The sequence below is a fragment of the Ascidiella aspersa genome, chromosome 7 (genome assembly GCF_963924565.1).
Source record: "Ascidiella aspersa chromosome 7, kaAscAspe10.2, whole genome shotgun sequence".
Classification (NCBI taxonomy): Eukaryota; Metazoa; Chordata; class Ascidiacea; order Phlebobranchia; family Ascidiidae; genus Ascidiella; species Ascidiella aspersa.
In genome coordinates, this window is record NC_139453.1 from 12138031 (window position 1) to 12156483 (window position 18453).

General features: G+C 36.3%; 2 protein-coding genes across 2 annotated transcripts; both read left to right on the forward strand.

The window, feature by feature from the left end:
- Positions 1–765: 765 nt before the first annotated feature.
- On the forward strand, positions 766–17823 carry LOC146137834 (thiamine pyrophosphokinase 1-like). Its single transcript, XM_083394449.1, is given in 3 exon segments — positions 766–837; positions 11665–11743; positions 16887–17823. Coding segments are annotated over 3 exon segments (942 nt in total). The 3' UTR covers positions 17678–17823.
- LOC146137835 (thiamine pyrophosphokinase 1-like) lies at positions 14997–16887 on the forward strand. The gene has a single exon (XM_083393535.1). The coding sequence runs from the start codon at positions 15132–15134 to the stop codon at positions 15792–15794; it is 663 nt and encodes a 220-aa protein (XP_083249661.1). The 5' UTR covers positions 14997–15131; the 3' UTR covers positions 15795–16887.
- Positions 17824–18453: the final 630 nt, after the last annotated feature.

Sequence of the window (18453 nt, forward strand, 5' to 3'; positions counted from 1 at the left end):
AGTCAAAACTGCTGTACCACTGGGCACTGGCCTACCTATCTTACCACTTAGAAGTAAAATCCTAAGACTTGTACGCCACGGGAGTACCTTTTTATTTATGATGTCATAAAATCTCGGCGCAAAAGCATAATTTTAGAATATTATTCAACACCGGTTACCAGAGGAAACGATCGAAGTTCTGTAGTTGTTAAAAATAAGACAAAATAAGGGCGCAAGTCGAAAATAAGGACAAATCTTAGAAATAAGGACGGTATGGCAACCCTGACTATAGTGTTAATGAATAATAATGTTAATGATGTGGTAGTGATGTAATCGTTGCACTTTGTTAAGTGATATAACATGCGCGTTAAATTGTCACTTGTCGAATACACCCTTGCTAATCAACCAACCTGAACGAATAACGATCGACCAAACAAAAACGAAAAACTGCGTTTTGCGTTTGATTTTGGTTTCGCATTAGCTTAAAACGTGTTACCCAATTACATTAAAAACATTGCCGCTTCGGACGGTGAGGTAAACCATGACAAAAACGAACAAAACGAGGCATTTTTTTAATTTAATAGCCTTTTACAATTACAATGTTAGGTTCACACCTGTAACGTGTTTATCAACACAATAAACACCTAAATTGTTCAAAAAAGCCAAATCTCAGAGTTCTCATTAAGTTATTTTACGAATAGATAAATAGGGTCTTAGTTTAACGCGTTATCGATTTCGCATAATCAACTGTTTTATTAGTTGCATAATGTATTAGTTCATGATAGAATGATTTGCCTGTGTTCACAGGGTTTCCTTAAGTCAGCGCTTCTCAACTGGGGCGCCATGGAAGGCTGCCAGGTGCGCCGCGAGCAAATGGAAAAGCTGATTTAATAGATAAAACATGTATTTTTACTTTTCTTTTAAGCTTAGCCCATTGATTCAGCAGTACTTTTAAGTAGAAAACACAATAAGACGTACAAAGCAACAACATCTAAATCAGATAAACTATAATACCATAGTACTAAGACCACCGACATAATAACGCCGAATTCACAGTAATTACCAGACAGAATAAGATCTAAAATAGTCTAGATAAGACCTAAACATGTCGAATTAAGCCCAAAATTAATCGGAGTAAGACTTAATAGACAAAATTACGCCCAAGACTGTAGGGAAAGGGTATTGAATGATTGGGGGACACCTGTTTGGCCTTGGCTGTTTGCTGTCGGCATTTGGGCGCTGCTATTTTGTTCCGGATTTTCTGCCCCCGTTTGGGGTTAGTTGGTGGTGCTAGGAATGGGGTTAGGGTTGAAAATATTCGGGGAGTTAGTGATAGTTATGGATAGTGTTTAAGGTTAGATAAAAGGTTATATAGGCCTTATTTTGGCCATTTAGGTCTGATTCCGATTTCGTCATTATTACGACTATTAGGTTTTAGTCTTATGTACGCCTTATTCGAACTGTCTTTTATAAGTTGATGTTGTTCTTATTTTGGTCTCAAGGCTGGAGTCTCTTTAAAGATATGCAACTATAAAGCTTATATAATATAAAATTGCAAGCAATTTTAAAGAAATAGAGGTACACCTCAAAAATTTCGCGCTCGCTTCGCTTGCAAAGTGCGCCGCCTCGTTTTTAAATGTCTCTAGGTGCGCCCCCAAGTAAAAAAGGTTAAGAAACACTGCCTTAAGTATTGTCAGTGCGTTCCCAATTTAACCGTTGGCTGGTCAAATGCGAACAGACGCTGTGTGAGCGCTGGGCGTAATATGATACATTTCTTTTGTGTAAATATTTACCGGTTCGTTCTTAAATATGGTTACTTATAAATGTTTAAAACGAGTATTGTTAATTAACGCATTTAAAATGACCGTTAGCAAGTCGTTTGCTTATGTGTTGTGTATATAAGCAATAAATTTCTACCTATAGTTCAGTTGTTTTGCTCAGTCGTTAATCAATAGTCGCCTTAATGGGCTGTGGCTGGCTTGTTACACAATAACTTAAAAACAACATACGTTCATTAACGTTTTTTGATAACCTAAAATTATTTAATTCGTTATTATTGTCCAAGGTGAGACAATTCTTAATAAAATGTAGACTGGATTGTATTTTGTGGTTGTCAGGCTATTTTTCTTGATGTTAAATCAATCTGAAACCCGAACTAATAACTCACGAACGGCTTTAGTTAAGTAATTTGTGTGACAAACCTAATTAGTTGCGTGAAAGCCGTAACAATACCAAGCGAAAATATATTTTACTGCACCAAGATTACGTCGGTATACTAGTATAGGCCTACCTACATGCTGATTTCTTACGTCAAGTACAGGACAGCATCAAAGAAAGAATAACGGCAAGCAGGTAACATAGGGCGATAAAATAAGGTACAAAAAGTGAAATACTTTTAGTAGCCTAGTTTTAAAAACACTGATATAGACAAACTTAAAAACAGGAACAAAAGGTTTCAAAAGTTCACCTTTTCGTCAAATATAAACAGTACTGTGAAACTTCCAAAGACGTTAAACTTTACAAGAAAGCGGCACATAAACATTTACGAGCTTTGCCCGACAGTATAAAAACTATACTGATCCCTATTCCTGTCAATGTTCAGCACAACATGTGTTGTTTCCTGGGCACCATATGCAGATACATTTATAAAAAAGAAGTATGACCAGCAGCTTATTTCGATGTTTTCACATCAATCGACACAAGAACGAACTCCATTGTGCAACATTTCTCAACCGTGTCCCTTTGAAAAAGGTTAAGACCCACTGCCCTTGTGAATAATTAAGTTAACCCCAATGGCGGACCAAATGAGCCCTGAGGCCTTGCGCTATGGGAACTCTAAAAATGCATTTTCTTTCAGATTATCTAGTTATTAAAATGTTTTTCTATTTGCGCAAAGCTATACAGCTTTGCAACATGGTGATTGTGTCGTGCGCAACACCCAACCAACTTTTAAAATGAAGATAATTTTTTAAAAGTTCGTACAGTGCCAAGAAAAAGTTTGTAGAACTAAAATACCAACTAAATTTTGACGTATAAACTTCCACCTAAACTACATTTTCACAAGCTCAGTAATAGTAATTTTGTTTAATTAGACCCATTTCTAACTGCACCGAAATCCTACGTCCGTTTCTTATAACACATGTTATAATAAATTGCCTAAAAACTAAACGAGTTAGCAAAAAGGTTGTCAGTTAGCATTTATTGCGGCCCGCTGTGACCTTTCTGAGTTTGCTTTTAGCCCGCGACTACGATAAATTGCCAAGACCCCCTATAAAACGCATTGTTGTAATAACTCAAGTCAATGACTTGACTTAAGTGCACTTAAGTCACTGTTTTTAAATTACTTGACTTAAGTCATTTGGGCAAAATGACTTGACTTAACTCTTTTGAACAAATGACTTGGGTTTGAAATAAAGCAACTATTTTTTTTATAAAATTAAGCTATTTGTCCAATTTTTGCACAAAAAACAAATCGCTTGCTATATGTTTCGTTTTCCTTATTTTTTACTTCAGTTATTGCTCATAGTCATACGAGTTTAAAAATTCTAATAGTTTAATGTTTTATTTTTATGAGGACATGACTTGAAGTTGACTTGCTTTAATTATGACTTGACTGGGACTTGACTTGCGCAACTAATGACTTGGACTGGGAACTGACTTGTCATTTATTCGAAAAGACTTGACTTGGACTTAAGTTTTTTGCAAATAACTTCACTGGGACTTAAATCATTTTGAAATACTTGTTTACAACACTGATAAAACGTGAGAAACCGTACGATGTATTAAAGTTTGATCGCACAAACATACTGTACCGGTACTACATACTTGCAAACTGACAAACATTTTTACCTCAGTGAATAACAAATCTAAAGGTCTCTCAAAATATGCCTTCTTAAATAAACTGTTGCTACCTGGCATAGTAATATTAATATAAAACAGCTTCTCTGGTAATTGTAATTCTTAGCCAACGTTTCGGCAACTTATGCAAGTCGCCTTCGTTAGTACTATGAATGACACCGAAAGCTCGTATTACAATATATGGAAAACACACAAGGAAAAATGCAAGAAAAAGACGCAAGTAACAGCACGATAAGAAAGCAATTAGCGATAACGTATATAGCCTCTAGTCCAGTGATTTTCAATCTGTTATGGCTTACGGCACCCCTCAGTAATAATAAATAGATTTGCGGCGCCCCGATTGGAATTTTCGTTGACGTTTTGCTGAAATGTCACTATAAATGGAACTTGAACAACATAATCAACATAAATATGTAGGAAAATATCATTTAACGTAATGGTCTCTAATCGTACACAAATAGTTCTATCAAGAAGCTTACCATATGAGCAAAATTCAGATTCCTAAAAATTCTCAAATACATATCGCGGTACCTTTGAGCATTAGAAATGGCAAACCAGGGCGCCGCGGCACCCCAAGTTTTATTTTTCTCCCCATCCACGCTTAATACAATACACACGCAAAATAGAAAAGTAAATAACGTTACCGGATTTGGGGAAGAATCAGCCTTGAACCACAAGTGGTTATACAAAGAGACCGACCCTTTCTATTTTAGCAATATATGAGCTTGAATTGGCGAAGAAAAAAAGTTGCAAGGAAATAATCATATAAACACAATTACGACTTTTGCTAGAATCTAATTAAATAAAACACATGCAGTTACGCACATGACAATAAATAATACATACATGTCATAATATGATCTAGTCCTTCAACAAGTCTTTGTAGCATGCATAGCCTTCTTATGTAACAACAACAAACAATAAGCAATTAGCCTTTAAAGCAGTTCATGTAACGATCTCTTCCAATTTATTCGGTCACAAAAGCCGAACTTTAACTAAAAGTCTGTATGTAAAGATCACTCTGCTGACCAACATTATCAATATTTTTTAACTATAACAGTAAACACTGAACTAAGCCCGGCTAGGCCCAAACGCAACATCTTAAACAAACACGTTTATGGTCAGATAGCAGTAAAGCAGACAAACAACATGGAAAAAGGTAATAAAACATAGCAGCAAGCGTTGCTGGTGGTAAATTTAGCTACAGATGAGTGCGCAAAACTAACGTAGCAGCCTCCAAAGTAAATAAATCTACAATGTCACATATTAACTAACTTGAACATGGCGTAAGTGAAGGAAATAAGGTAACGTTTACGACGAGATTTGTCCAGGCTGAATTAAGTGGCACTTTCACCAATCATTGAAAACAGATGTTAGTTTTATGCTTGACGAAATACCCGGTACTGTCACCCTCATACGGCAATACATCACCGGCAAGTTTTTAGCAATTCTAACTTTTAAAACTTGATTTTAAGATATTTGCACGGCAAAATTATACATATTTAAACCTTAAAGACAAAATGTACACTAGTAACTGTTGCTCCAACTCGACTGAATTTGTTTATCGACAAAGGTATTTACTTTGAGGGTATCACACATAGTGTTCCTTTCAAACCCTCTTGCTCATACAGCCCTCACTTTTAGCACAATGTATTTTTTAATGTTTTTGCTCTTACGTACTCTTACAAGACTACTAATTCTGAGTAAGCTTAGTATTTGTTTAGGTATATTTTTTTTCAAAATATGGTTTCATTTTACACTCAGTGGCTGTGGCTGAACTAAACTAGGGTCAAGTAACTGAACTTACAAACAGGACTGCCACTCTCAAAATTAAAACATCACTAGATTGGACAAATAAAACTACTAGATCAACAACAAAAACACTAGATTGTTATCGCGACAACAAATGGCCATTTTTATGTCGATTTAACACAGGGTGTCGAACCGTTTGACTTTTCCGGTTCAGGTTCGGTTCGGGTTCAAGGATGTTTTCGGAATCCGGTTTCGGTTCGAAGCATTTTAAAAGTTCCGGTTCAGCTCCGGTTCGACTAAATTTATTTTCAAAACCGGTTTATAAAGTTCCGGTTCAGATGCATTATGAGATGAAATTGTGGGTCAATAAATGTAGAGTTACGCGACGTAACCAAGCAGCTCATTGTTAAAATATCTGAAAAATAAAAAAATCAACATTTTTTAAACAGTATATAGTTTTTTCCTAAAATTTTGAACATGGCATATCTTGATTCTGTTAAATGGAAGTTGTGACGTCATGCTGGAGTGAAACGCTTGTTGGACAGGTTCTGGTTCGGTTAAGGTTCGGGTTCTTAAAAATTGTTGGGTTCAGGGATTCCGGTTCGGGAAAATTTGGACCAAAACCGGTTCGTAAATTTCCAGTTCGGTTCCGGTTCGACTCCCTGATTTAACATCGCCAATTTACGTAAAAATAGATGATTATTTTATGTCTGGGTGGCATAATTGCTTTCATAAAGCCACTATTTGCTACGTAACTTTGCCGAAACGGTGTGTGATGCTCAGCCGTAAATCCAGCACACAAAAGCTCTGTTTTATTAACTTCTTTTGTTAACAAATTTATCAGCCACTTTAAAAAAATGCAGAAACATCAATGGTTTTGAGTTTGGTAGCATTATTTTTTTTATGCCTATCTTTGTGCATTAAAAGGCCAATTTTACTTGGTTGTTTTAACTCATTATCGCAAACTTATATTGTTGTATATCGACCAGCCCGGTTTCAGTCAGGTTTAATCTAGGTTAAAAAGTTGTCAATAAAACATTTTTCTCTTGGTGGAGTTCTGTTATCACTTACAACACCTCAAAGTTTCTATATCAGAAATAGTAAGTAAAATAAAGGGGTCAGGTCTAGTTCACAAGCGCTGAGATTGAGTTTGGGCCTTTTGGGCCAGTTCTATTCACTATAAATATTTATAACTGACCCTGGGGGTCCTAGCCAGAAATTCCTCCCTAGAAGCCGACTTTTTGAAAAGCGAGTTTTTATTTAGTCAGCTAATTCAACGGCTTTAACTATACCCTAGACCTGCTCCCTCCTCTCACTCCCCTCTTCTCCCTTTAGCAACTTTGGTTGGCCAGCGGCCGGCTAAATAAGCCTAGAGGGTACACCAAATTTCGAGAACCTATTGTTCGGGAACCTCGCGAGGCATATATGGCTCTTTTTGTAACGCCATATGGCTCTTTTGAAAAAAGACCCTTGCTTGCGGAAAAATCTAAGCTATTATTTCTTACCACGATCTCAAATAAAGCTGCACGCGGCCACGGCCGCTTTCCTAACTTTATATTACCTTTTTTATTACGCATAGTAGCAAGTTTTCGGAGCTTCGCGAGAATCCTATATGCTTTTAAAGACTGTTATTCCATTTGAAGGAGTCTCTTAATATCCAGAAGCCCCTATTCTTTCAACGAAACTTCGTAATGAAAGTAGAGCAAACTTAGCTAATTCATTTTTTGTGCATAACATGTTCTGTCCTTTAAATGAGAACTAAATAAACGGCTCTGCTCAACATACTATTTTTTGCTATATGTTAAAAAAGTAATATATGGCTCTAATGGAAATACAGCCAAGAATATTTGGCTTTTATGGCTCTCTTAGCTAAAAAGGTTCTCGACCCCTTGGCTACACCCTACAGATTGTGTGTAGCACCGCAGCTGTACGAATTTCTAGATAAAACCTGCTGCCTGACACTGACAGTAACCAGTACAACAATTGTAATTAACAAGAATCAAGCCATCAACGATCACCAAACGTGAACAAGGTTTCCACATTTAGTTTGAAAAGGGGAATTTCTCATTCAGCAACCATTTTTAACAATGGTAGGCGGGAAATAACTTACACTATACATTACTCGACTTCAGAGTTACCAGAAACACTAGATTCTCCGAGAAAACCACTAGACCACTAGATTATTTAAAAAACCATTAGATCTAGTAAAAAAACCCTAGGAGTGGCAGCCCTGCTTTTACTAATTATCATCTACCTTCTGCATTAACTCAGAGGATTCCGGTAACTTTTTAGAACATACTTGTTTATGGCGTCACAATCGAACCTGGTTGTTTTTTATTAACTTTCACTACTAGACTTGCAGATCAACAAAACAAATTTCGCTAATATCCTAACCTTTATTTAGGGTAAGCACACAATACCCAAAAAAGCAACAATACCTAAAGCAGAAAAATCTATAAAACCATAGTATATTAGGACGACATAACAAAGCCAACGCAGTAATATCCCTAACAAAATAAGAAAGTGATCGTCTGAATAAGACAAATACCAGTTGGAATAAGTCCTATTCATAGAAATAAGACCTAAATTGCCAAAATAACGCCTGAAACCGTTTTGGTGTTGACGTTATAGGCGCCTATGTTTTGGCATAGCATGTTTTGGCCCTGTTCGGGCTTGAGGGTAATAATGGGTAGAGTTAGAAAATGGGTTAGGGTTTTTTTAGTGGTGTACTTAGGAGTGAGGTTTGGGTTAGGTAAAGTGTTGCATATGCCTGATTTTGCTCATATAGGCTGGGGGACGACAAAGCCCAACTTGAGAACCATTTTTGTTAAGGTGAAACATTGAATTTAGTTTTAGAAAGAAGTGACGCATTAGTTTAGGTTCATATAAAACATACGCACACGTTGCTCGATAAAATTGCTTTTATTGAGATGACTTCGGCAAACGCTTAACTGCGCAACTATTTACCTAGTGGAAGGGTCAGTGACACATAAAATTTTGAAAATTTGCCCGACAGTATAAAAAATTATATTGATCCCTATCCATGTTTAACACGACATGTGTTGTTTCCTGAGTGCTATACACGAATATATTTACAAAAAGGTTCAAGTATGACCAGCAGCATATTTTGATGTTTTCATATCCAGCGACACAGGAACGAACTATATTGTGCACCTTTTCTCAACCGTGTCCCATGAAATAGGTTAAAACCACTGCCCTTGTGAATAGTTGAGTTGAACCCCAACAGCCGAGCAAGTGAGCATCGAGGCCTTAATTGTGCCCACAGCCTAGTGCTATGAGAACATCTAAAACAGGGTTTCTCAACCGTGGCCCTCGGCCCCCCTGGGGGGCCACGGAGCTGTCATTGGGGGGGCCACGAACACAAGTCTGTAGTAATGACGTTTATTGCAAAACCGTGTCATTATTTTCAGTTTTTTAGTTAAACTCAAACTTGTAGTGTTAAACCTTCTTTGACCTATTGTAACGCATTTGTTCTTTACTACCTGTTGTTCGTGAGAAGTTTTGCAACAGTCGACCTTAAACTTGCAATTCTGTGTCTGTCGCCTAATTGCATTTGTTACGTCACTTACAACCAACATTTGTGTTTTTCCAGTTTACTCAGTTATTCCTTGTAACGTTTAACCAGCATTTTAATTAATTTTGTAAACCGCAAGTTAGAATGATACTAAAACTAATACAAGCAAGTTGAACATTTTTCAAAATAACGATATTACCGTTTTGGCTCGTAGAGATAGATTTGTTGTTGTTCCATTGATAAATTTCGGTGTAAAATTAATTGTGTCAAGTGGTCAAAGCAAGCCTAACAGAACGAAGAATAGTTGAATTGCACATACTTTCAGAAGTTTACTATTAAAAAAACGTTTTTACACAAAGCTTAACATGATTTTGTGTTGTCAAATGTCGAAAATTCGCAAATGGTGCGAGAGTTATGTCTCTTTTGGCTTCACAAAAGTTAGACGAGACGGTCATAATTGTGCGCAGTGTCTGGACTGCTCTGTGGTGATGTCAAATCCGTCATTACTATCCTCAAAACTTAAAAAACACCGTGATAAAAAGCATTCTCGACGAAAGAATGATGCCGCCACAAATTCTAGCTAATTTTTTTGCAATCGAGGGGGGCCACGAGGATTAAAAGCCTTTCGTCGAAGGGGGCCACGAGGCATAAAAGGTTGCGAACCACTGATCTAAAATATGAATTTTATTTTTGAATTATTTAGTTAGCGAATCTATACAGCTAGACAAACTAAATTTTGACGTAATTTTCACATAATTACAATAAAAATCATCATACTTACAATAAAATCCGCATACAATAAATACAGCTCACAACGTAGCAAAATACGTCGCAAAAGTATTGTAACATAATAGATTTAATTACTTTAGCACGCGGGATATTTCCTAAAAAAGTTTGTTAATAATTTATGGACATATTGACATAAATGTTTGCTCAAATTTAGTAAAAAAAAATTAAACTAAACAACAATTTCGTAAAGCTTAGCCTGATATATATTTTGGTATATATAGTTTATGTAATAATAATAATTAAGCAAAATAAGGTCAATACAAATTTACATCCAGCCCGCGACCTTCAAAACCAGTTATCCTGCCCTGAATGAAAAAGTTTGATAACTCCTGCAATAGAACAGTTGTGTGATTTCACAGCCACGGAGTAAACATATACCAAAAATAACGACTGCGTTATAAATTAGCTTGCCTGTTGCACACCAAGTCAGTAAAGACGCATACAGGAGAAAGGGAAATATGTCAGAACGATTTTAAACAGAGGCTTCTTCTAAACACTTTTAACAAATACGTTAAGTCACAGATGATCGCTCGCTACAATCAGTAAGATTATATTAATAAATTGACATTATACGCTAATCTTTCAACTAACTTTTTCTGTGACTGAATTTATTAAGTCAGTGGTTCCATAACTATAAATTACCATGCAGTCAACACTTCCTGTTAATACTCTTTTTATAGTTGGCCACCCACTCATACAATAGCAGATAAGGAACTTAGTAAGTAAAATTCCAAGGCAGAAGATAACTAGAGTAGGGGAACTTTTCAACTTGCGAGCATACCAAATGCAGTAGTATAATAAAGAGTCACATATATAGGGAATTAACGTGTGGTCAATTTCGGGGTACCCACACTACAATTATAGCTGCCTTCGTCAGTTTTTAAAAGTGTGTGTGTTTTTAAGTAGCAACGCAACATTTTCTTGTTTGGTTATACGTAGCAGTCATACTGCAATGTTTCAACCCAATGGAAAAATCTAAATAGGGCTCACCAAATCTGTAACCAAAAGTGATAAATGATGAACACCTGGAAAAGAAAGGACAATATGTTGTCCGCATTTGCTTCAACGTGAATCTATAGTTAGTATGAAATGAGTTTGGCAAGCATACACACATTTCGCCCGTCGAAGTAAATGGTTGCACACACCTCTGTTATCTAGCTGAATAACTAAAAAAATATATATAAAGCTACAAAAAAATGTTTAGATTTTTCCGTTTGCTAAATTTACTCTTTATCGGAGGCTAACTTTTTTTTTGCTGCAGCCTTGCCCCAAACCGATAGACTGCAATCAACAACAAAAATTAAACGATTGGAAGGATTGGAAGGATTCAAGCTGGGGGGTTTAAACGGCTTGGCCTCCCCGCAGTGCATAAACCTGGCAAGTGATGACATGTCTGGTGATGAATAGGACGATTATTTTTTGACCCAAAAAATGAGAAATACATTGATTTAAACAACATATTGTTGTTTGAAGTACTGCAGTAGTGTCTCGGCATCGTCAACCACGCGGTTTACTGACTACCGGTCAAACACTTTCGAGTTTATGCAAAACTCATAAAAAATGCTTAGTTGTTATTTTTGCCATTTCAAAAAGACAGGCAAACAAGACGCTGGTTATTTTAGCAAACGGTAGTGTAAACAGTTAAAATACAACGTAAAAAGATCTGGTTATCAAAATAGGAAAACGCGCAAAAAGACAGCAAATAGCCTACTGTTCAATAAATTTGTCCAAATCAGAGATAAACAACTAAGGCAAACACTAAGTCCGGGCTGAGCCTAATGAGATAAACTAGGCCTGGGTGGTTGATTCTGCTAGCTCGTGTAGGCTACCGTATATGTTGCTCTAATGAAGATAAAATACAGTAAAACGTCGTTGAATATAAAACTAAATTTTTTGATAAAATTTTAACTGAACAAAAGTTTCAAGAAGCTGACTATAGTTGTATAACTTTGTAAACGATTTATGTACATTTTTAATTGATTTTCAAAAAATTTTGACAAATTTTGACCTAACGTGTAAGTTTTGACAACATTTTTTTTTTGACAAAGTCAAAAAATAATCACCCTAGTGATGAACCAAAATACGCGAATCCTTTTTTGTCAGCGACGATTCGATCTTAACCAGGGGTCGGCAACCTACGGCCCGCCGATGAAATTCATCCGGCCAGCCGCCTCTTTGACAGAAGGCACGATTCCATTTCAAATACTTTTTAACTATTTTAACTACGTAAGTGCGAAAAATGTTCGCGCTTCGCGCGAATGATCCTTCTGCATTCGGTTTGTTTACGTTTCGACGCTGTCTTTTGAAATATAGATCAGCGCTTCTACCGTTGTGCCGTGGAAGGCTGCCAAGTGCGTCGCGGACAAAGGGAAAGCGCATTCCCAAATATTGGATATATATTTTTTAGCATTTTTTATTTTTTATTGTCGGCAATGTAGGCTAATGAAAACTTGCAAGAAATGGCGTTATACCAAAATATAATCGCGTGCCCGGACTTTGACAAACACTCAACTAGATTAACTAATGTTATTTCGTTTCCTCAAAGTAATTTTATTACACTTTTCATTAGTAGTATAGATGACGATGTGTGGACTCTGATTTTAAACCAAACAAACGCATTTTATTCGCGCTTTGCGCCAATACTTTATTACTGCCTCCTTAAATGTAATTAAACACGTTTTTAGGCGTAAAAAAGATCCGAGGTCAGCCTGATTCACGGTAGTTTTAACATTTTAATAACATAATTCTTAGTTAACATTTTGTGCGGTCCGCAGAGACGTTTCTGAGGTTGGTTTTGGCCCGCGACTACAAAAAGGTTGCCGACCCCTGATCTAAACCATTCAGTGGTTCCCAAACTGTGGGCCATGGCCCAGAAGCGATAAAGCCACAAGACTATTTTCAGTGGGCCATTGAGGTATATTTGAAAATAATACAACTGAATATATTTTGTTTTACAAAAATAATTGGTAGCGTATCTAAAACTATAGAGGAACTAGGCCATTGTCCATATTTTTGGCGATTTGTGAACTATATACGTAAAGGCAAAATCGCACGACTATAACGTCTTATGTTCGCTACTAGCACGGCAGTTTATTTGAAATTCAGTTTGTAGTCATAGAGACACTTAAATCCAATCTAAAAATGAACCGGGAGTTAAAGGATTATTTAGATGTTGTAAGAATCAATGCATTTATTGAGAAATTGTCCGACTATATAGTAGACGATATTTATATCAGACATGTTGATATATTTATTTTTGGTTGATGAGCTAAAGGACATACGAAACAGAATACGGCACATGGTGGGCCACAAAGTGTTTAATAAAAAAAGTTAGGCGACGGAATAAAAAAGTTTGGGAATCACTGATCTAAACAGTCTGTGTTGTTTTCGCTGGCAGTTTTGCGACCAGGAAACAATCATACTACACACCTAAGGCATGGAAAACAAACGCGGTAATATGAACAGCTGTCAAGTAATGCTTGTACAATAAACGATATTAATTAAGCTGTTACTTCAAAATTTCTTAAAAAAACTAATATTATAAGTTCAATTAAACAACAGCGTTTTCTACATTTGAAGGACATTTCATAATAAAAATCGCTGTTTGTAAGTAAGTTGGCTTCTTAACGCTAAATAAACTTTATTGGCTTAATGCGTGAAAAAATATCTTACACATTCCAATTTCATGAACTGTTTCTATAGGACTGCTTTAATGACGTCATTTCGTATAGTTTCGGATGGGCGTGACGAGAAATGGGAAATATACGCCTTACAACTTTGTGTGTTCGTTTGTTCCCTACAAGCAATTAGCTTATACCAGGGGCGGGCAACATACGGCCCGCGATAGGATTTTGAGCGGCCCGCAGACAGTTCCCGTTTGATACATCACTAACTCCACTAATAATTTCAATCCTAACTCATTTTCCAACCCCACTCATTACCCACCAAGAACCCCAAACAGGGCCAGAAAATCAGGTGCCAAAACAGGGGCTTCAAACCAGGGCGCCCAAAATTTAAAACCAAAGCGGCCAATGCCATTGGCCCCCATCGTCCCATTCCTTCTCCTCACAGTTTCAGGCGTGATTTTGGTCATAGAGGCCTTATTCCAAAGAATTTAGGACTTATTTCGACAGATTATGGTGTCTTATTTAGACGGTGTAGTTATTATTCTGTCGTAGATATTACTGTGTGTTTTTCTTTATTGTGTCGTTGGTGTTAATACCATGGAATAGTTTAACAAAGATTGCATGCCGAAGTTCCTTTTCAAGACAGCAATAAAAATATCAGTTGTTTACAGGGCAATGTATTGCCGTGTTTAAAGAGTAGAACATTAGCCGCCATATGCGACAAAACATGTATGGCAGTACAATTAATATATCGATCAGGAATCCGGGCCATCAAGTACTTCAGTTTCCCTTATCAGGCCCGCCGACTGGAGAAGTTGCCCGCCCCTGGCTTATACAGTCGGTTACATTTGAGAAGGTAGGTTATGATATTTTAAACATCCGCCTCCCCATTACTGTACATATAGGGTTTACAAATCTATTGAGTATGTAAAGCTAGCAAGCAATTAACTATTGTAATCATGGTTGCCCCCCCCCCCTCATCTCTGGTTTATGCCGCCCTGTTATCCGACCCTGGGCGCTCCACAGTGAAGTTTTTATCGGGGTCACAACCGACGGCAGCCCTGCAGTGCGATATGTTTGATACTATTTGAATTGTTTCAACAGTGGTGTATTCTTTATTTAGGGTTAAGTTATTTGTAAAATTAAATTAGGCCTACTTATTGCTTTGTCGGTTAGTATTCGATTGATTGTCAACCACGTGTATTCCGTAGTTATTGCACTAAACCCGCGCGTCATTGCATCACACAATAAAACATTGGAAGTCATACGACTTCGTGTCTGTCACATACGAATAGATTGCCAAATCACTGGGTGCGTTGTTAGCAACTATGTCGTCAAAAATAAAAAATAAAAACGAAAAAAACGCTAGATTAGTTGTTTCAGTTGCTAACTTGGTACTTCCCCAAAATATAGAGCGTCTATAATAAAAAAATCCAGGTCGCATTTGGTCAGTAGTTGCGATTATAAGAGAACGACGTTCGCACAAAGCGTTAATACAGAAAACTAACGTTTGAAAGCTTACGACAATTTGTCAATGGTATGCTACCGGTACATTAAACTTTTCTCACTTCAATTTGTTACCGTTAGTCATTATGACTTGTCAGGTAGAAAATACACACGATCTTCTGCGATGTTTGTGTGTCGGCAAAACTGAAGAAATATATGCTGTGCTGAAGATGGACTCCACTGAAAATGCTTCTGAACCCCATCGACAGTTGTTGCACAACACAAATTTAACTTTTGACTTAAATGGTAGAACAAGTGCTGCATTTCATTTGAGTGACACTGTTGGCAATTGCAATGGTGACGATACCCTACCTACTTGTGATTTTACTGAAGTTAACAAATGTGTGGAAAACATCAAAAAAGTTCATCCAAATGTTACGAGGATCATTTTGCTGTCGTATAATTCCATGCCGATGTTGCAAAGCATTTGCTTAATGAACATTATGTTTGTTCTCCAACAAAGATACAGAATAGTGATCACAGCTGTTTTCAATTCGTCCTATTTACAAGTCCTGCCTGTCGGCTGCTGTAAGCTTATTGTCAATACTGAGTTGGAGGGAAACTGGTGTGGACTTATACCACTAGGAAGGCCTGCAATAGCCACAACCTCAGGACTAAAATGGAATTTAAAAAACACCCTTATGAAGTTTGGTGGTTTGATAAGCACATCCAACCAACTTGATGGTTCTAAATTTGTCCATGTGAAAACTGACCAACCTCTTGTGTGGTGTATGGGGATAAAACTATGAACTATTTACCTTATAAAAGTGACAGGCGTTTTTGTTTTAACCATTTCCTCATTCACTTTTTTGTTTTTAACTGTTTGGCTTAAATTGGTAGATTTTGTATTTAAATCAGGGTTAACCAAACTATAAAATTTTAAACTGAAAAAAAAGTTTTGTTAAGCTTCTATAATTGGGTAAATACTTTCTTATATCATATATATTTTTTTTTAATGTTGAACAGGATCTAAACATAATTTATTGATCAACAAACCCTATAGTTACCTGGACCTTAACTGCCAGTTCAGTCAGTCATACAGCCTTTTATAAATCAAGTTTGGCAACCCCTGATTTAACTCAATTAATTCTATTATTCTTTTTTATGCAATTTGCTTTTGTGGTTGGTATTTTTACAAAGTCTGCAGGGTTTTTGCATTTTTACTTTTCTCTCACTTAAAATGAAAGTGTAAACTATTTATCATAGAGTATATTACTTTTGTTTATCAATTTGCCATGTAAATATTGACAACTAGTAATGCAAACTGACTTTTTTATTTTTGTGTATTGTCATTGCTTTGCACACACATGCTTACCTCACCAGTTGTACGCCAATTTCAAATAAACCTTTTTTTAATTAATTAGTATGGGGGTTTCGCTTTTCAAAATGTAAATTTGGGTAATTATCATTTTTTACTGAAGCACAAGACACAAATGTTTGGAACTACTCTGTATACTGGCCAGATTGTAAACTCAGATTTTGCAGCTTAAAATTGCGAGGCTGTAATAACATTTCCGCCCAAATTTGCGCTGGAAATTGTAATACCGTTATTTGTAAACTTTGCACAGCTGAAAATGAGTACTATACTGAAATCCGTTAGAGCTAAGAAAGTTTTGTGTATTTGAGCGATTTTTTTGCGGCTGACCGCATTTTATTATGATTTTACATGAAATGCACAACTATGACCGCGGCCAAGTGGGAAACTGCTTTATGAAACCATTTCAGGCCTTGCTTTCCAACCTGATATGTGCAAGTGTACCATTGTTTTTTAATAACCTGTTACTTTTTACTTATTAGAATGAATTATTGTACTTAACTAGTGCATATATTTTTTTGCCTAGCTTATAATATGTGCTCTCAAAGAAGACTTACTCCTTTAAGTTGCTTTCAAGAACATTCTGATTTTATTTTGATGATTTTAAATCATGAAGATGCTGATTTAACAAAAGATTTAAGCGCTTTCAAAAACAGGTTTCAACACCTTTGGAAAGGGGCAAAACTAAAGGCATGTGTGGATGGTGGAATCAATTTTCTCCAAATGTATAATCAGACTCAAAGATCAACTAATGAAGAATTTCTCGTTCCCAATCTGATTTCAGGAGATTTCGACTCCGCTAATTTGCCATTGCTGACACAATATAAGAACCAGGGTTGCGAAATTGTCCATACACCAGACCAGGATAACACTGACTTTACCAAGTGTCTTGACGTTTTAAAAAGTAGACTGAATGGTACAATTGTATCCTCCATTGTTGTTTTAATACCAGAAGCTTCAAATCGATTTGATCATGTGATGGCAAATGTCTGCACTTTGTATAAGGCCCAAGAATTATTTTCACCCAACATAACGGTGTATTTAATTTCAAGAAAAAGTGTTCAATTTGTGGTTCCACCAGGAGAAAACAACATTAGCATCGATCAAAAACTACTTGGGCCTAAGTTCCTATTTTTGCCAATAGCAGAACCATCCACCATTTCAACTAAGGGCCTGGTATCCAATTTTTCCAACAAGTTATTTGACATGGCAACACAATATCAGTATTGTGTTGCAGCGGAACACACAGTTACAATCACAACATCTGCAAGCATTTTAATTTTAATGCATGTCAATGAATTTGCATTAGAAAGTTAAAAACCTCTTATTTATTCAAGGGATTATTTTAGAAAACAATACACAAATATATTTTATGCAGGAATTTCTGTTTTTTATCTTTGCCATGATTTGTGTGGATTTGTTGCACTATTATTTAAAGATGCGCTTACTACATACTTTTTCATTGTTCCATTTGACGTAAATAAACTTCTGAGTTAATACATTTGTCTGAGTATTAAGTGGTCATACAGAGTGGTGTTTGTCGAGATTATTAAATAAGCATTACATTTGGAAATTAGTAGTTTGCTGACAACAAATCAGTTATAATGAATTCACAAAAACGATAACACATAGTTATACAGCGTAAGTGTTTCTCAAAATGGGCTATACACCACCCCACAAGTGGAAAATTTAAGTGGGACACAAAAAAATTTGGTAGTTGGCAGACCTAACAAGAAACATTTTTCACCCTGCATGCCAAATTGCAAAAGTTTATGATTTTGTCCCGTTTTAACAAAATGTATTTAGCTCATAAGCACTTTTGTTGCATAAACTAGTCTATAAAGTTCATTTACTGTTACATTAAACTATAAATGTCGGTAGTTCGAGCAATATGCGAGTTTCATTTATCTATCCTTTTCAAATGGTTCACTGGAAAACAGCAGTCTTTAAGATTATTAATTGTTTGACGACCTAAAAGCTCAAACATACCAGATCCGCCAATGTAGGGCATGCTATTTCTTGAACGAAAAAACTAAAACCCCAAAAAAGTTCGAGAAAAACTGGCCTAAATGGTTTCATGTATAAAACAACAA

Bases quoted from the DNA above. Each gene is read 5' to 3' on its own strand.
- LOC146137835 (XM_083393535.1), top strand. From the start codon at position 15,132: ATGACTTGTCAGGTAGAAAATACACACGATCTTCTGCGATGTTTGTGT.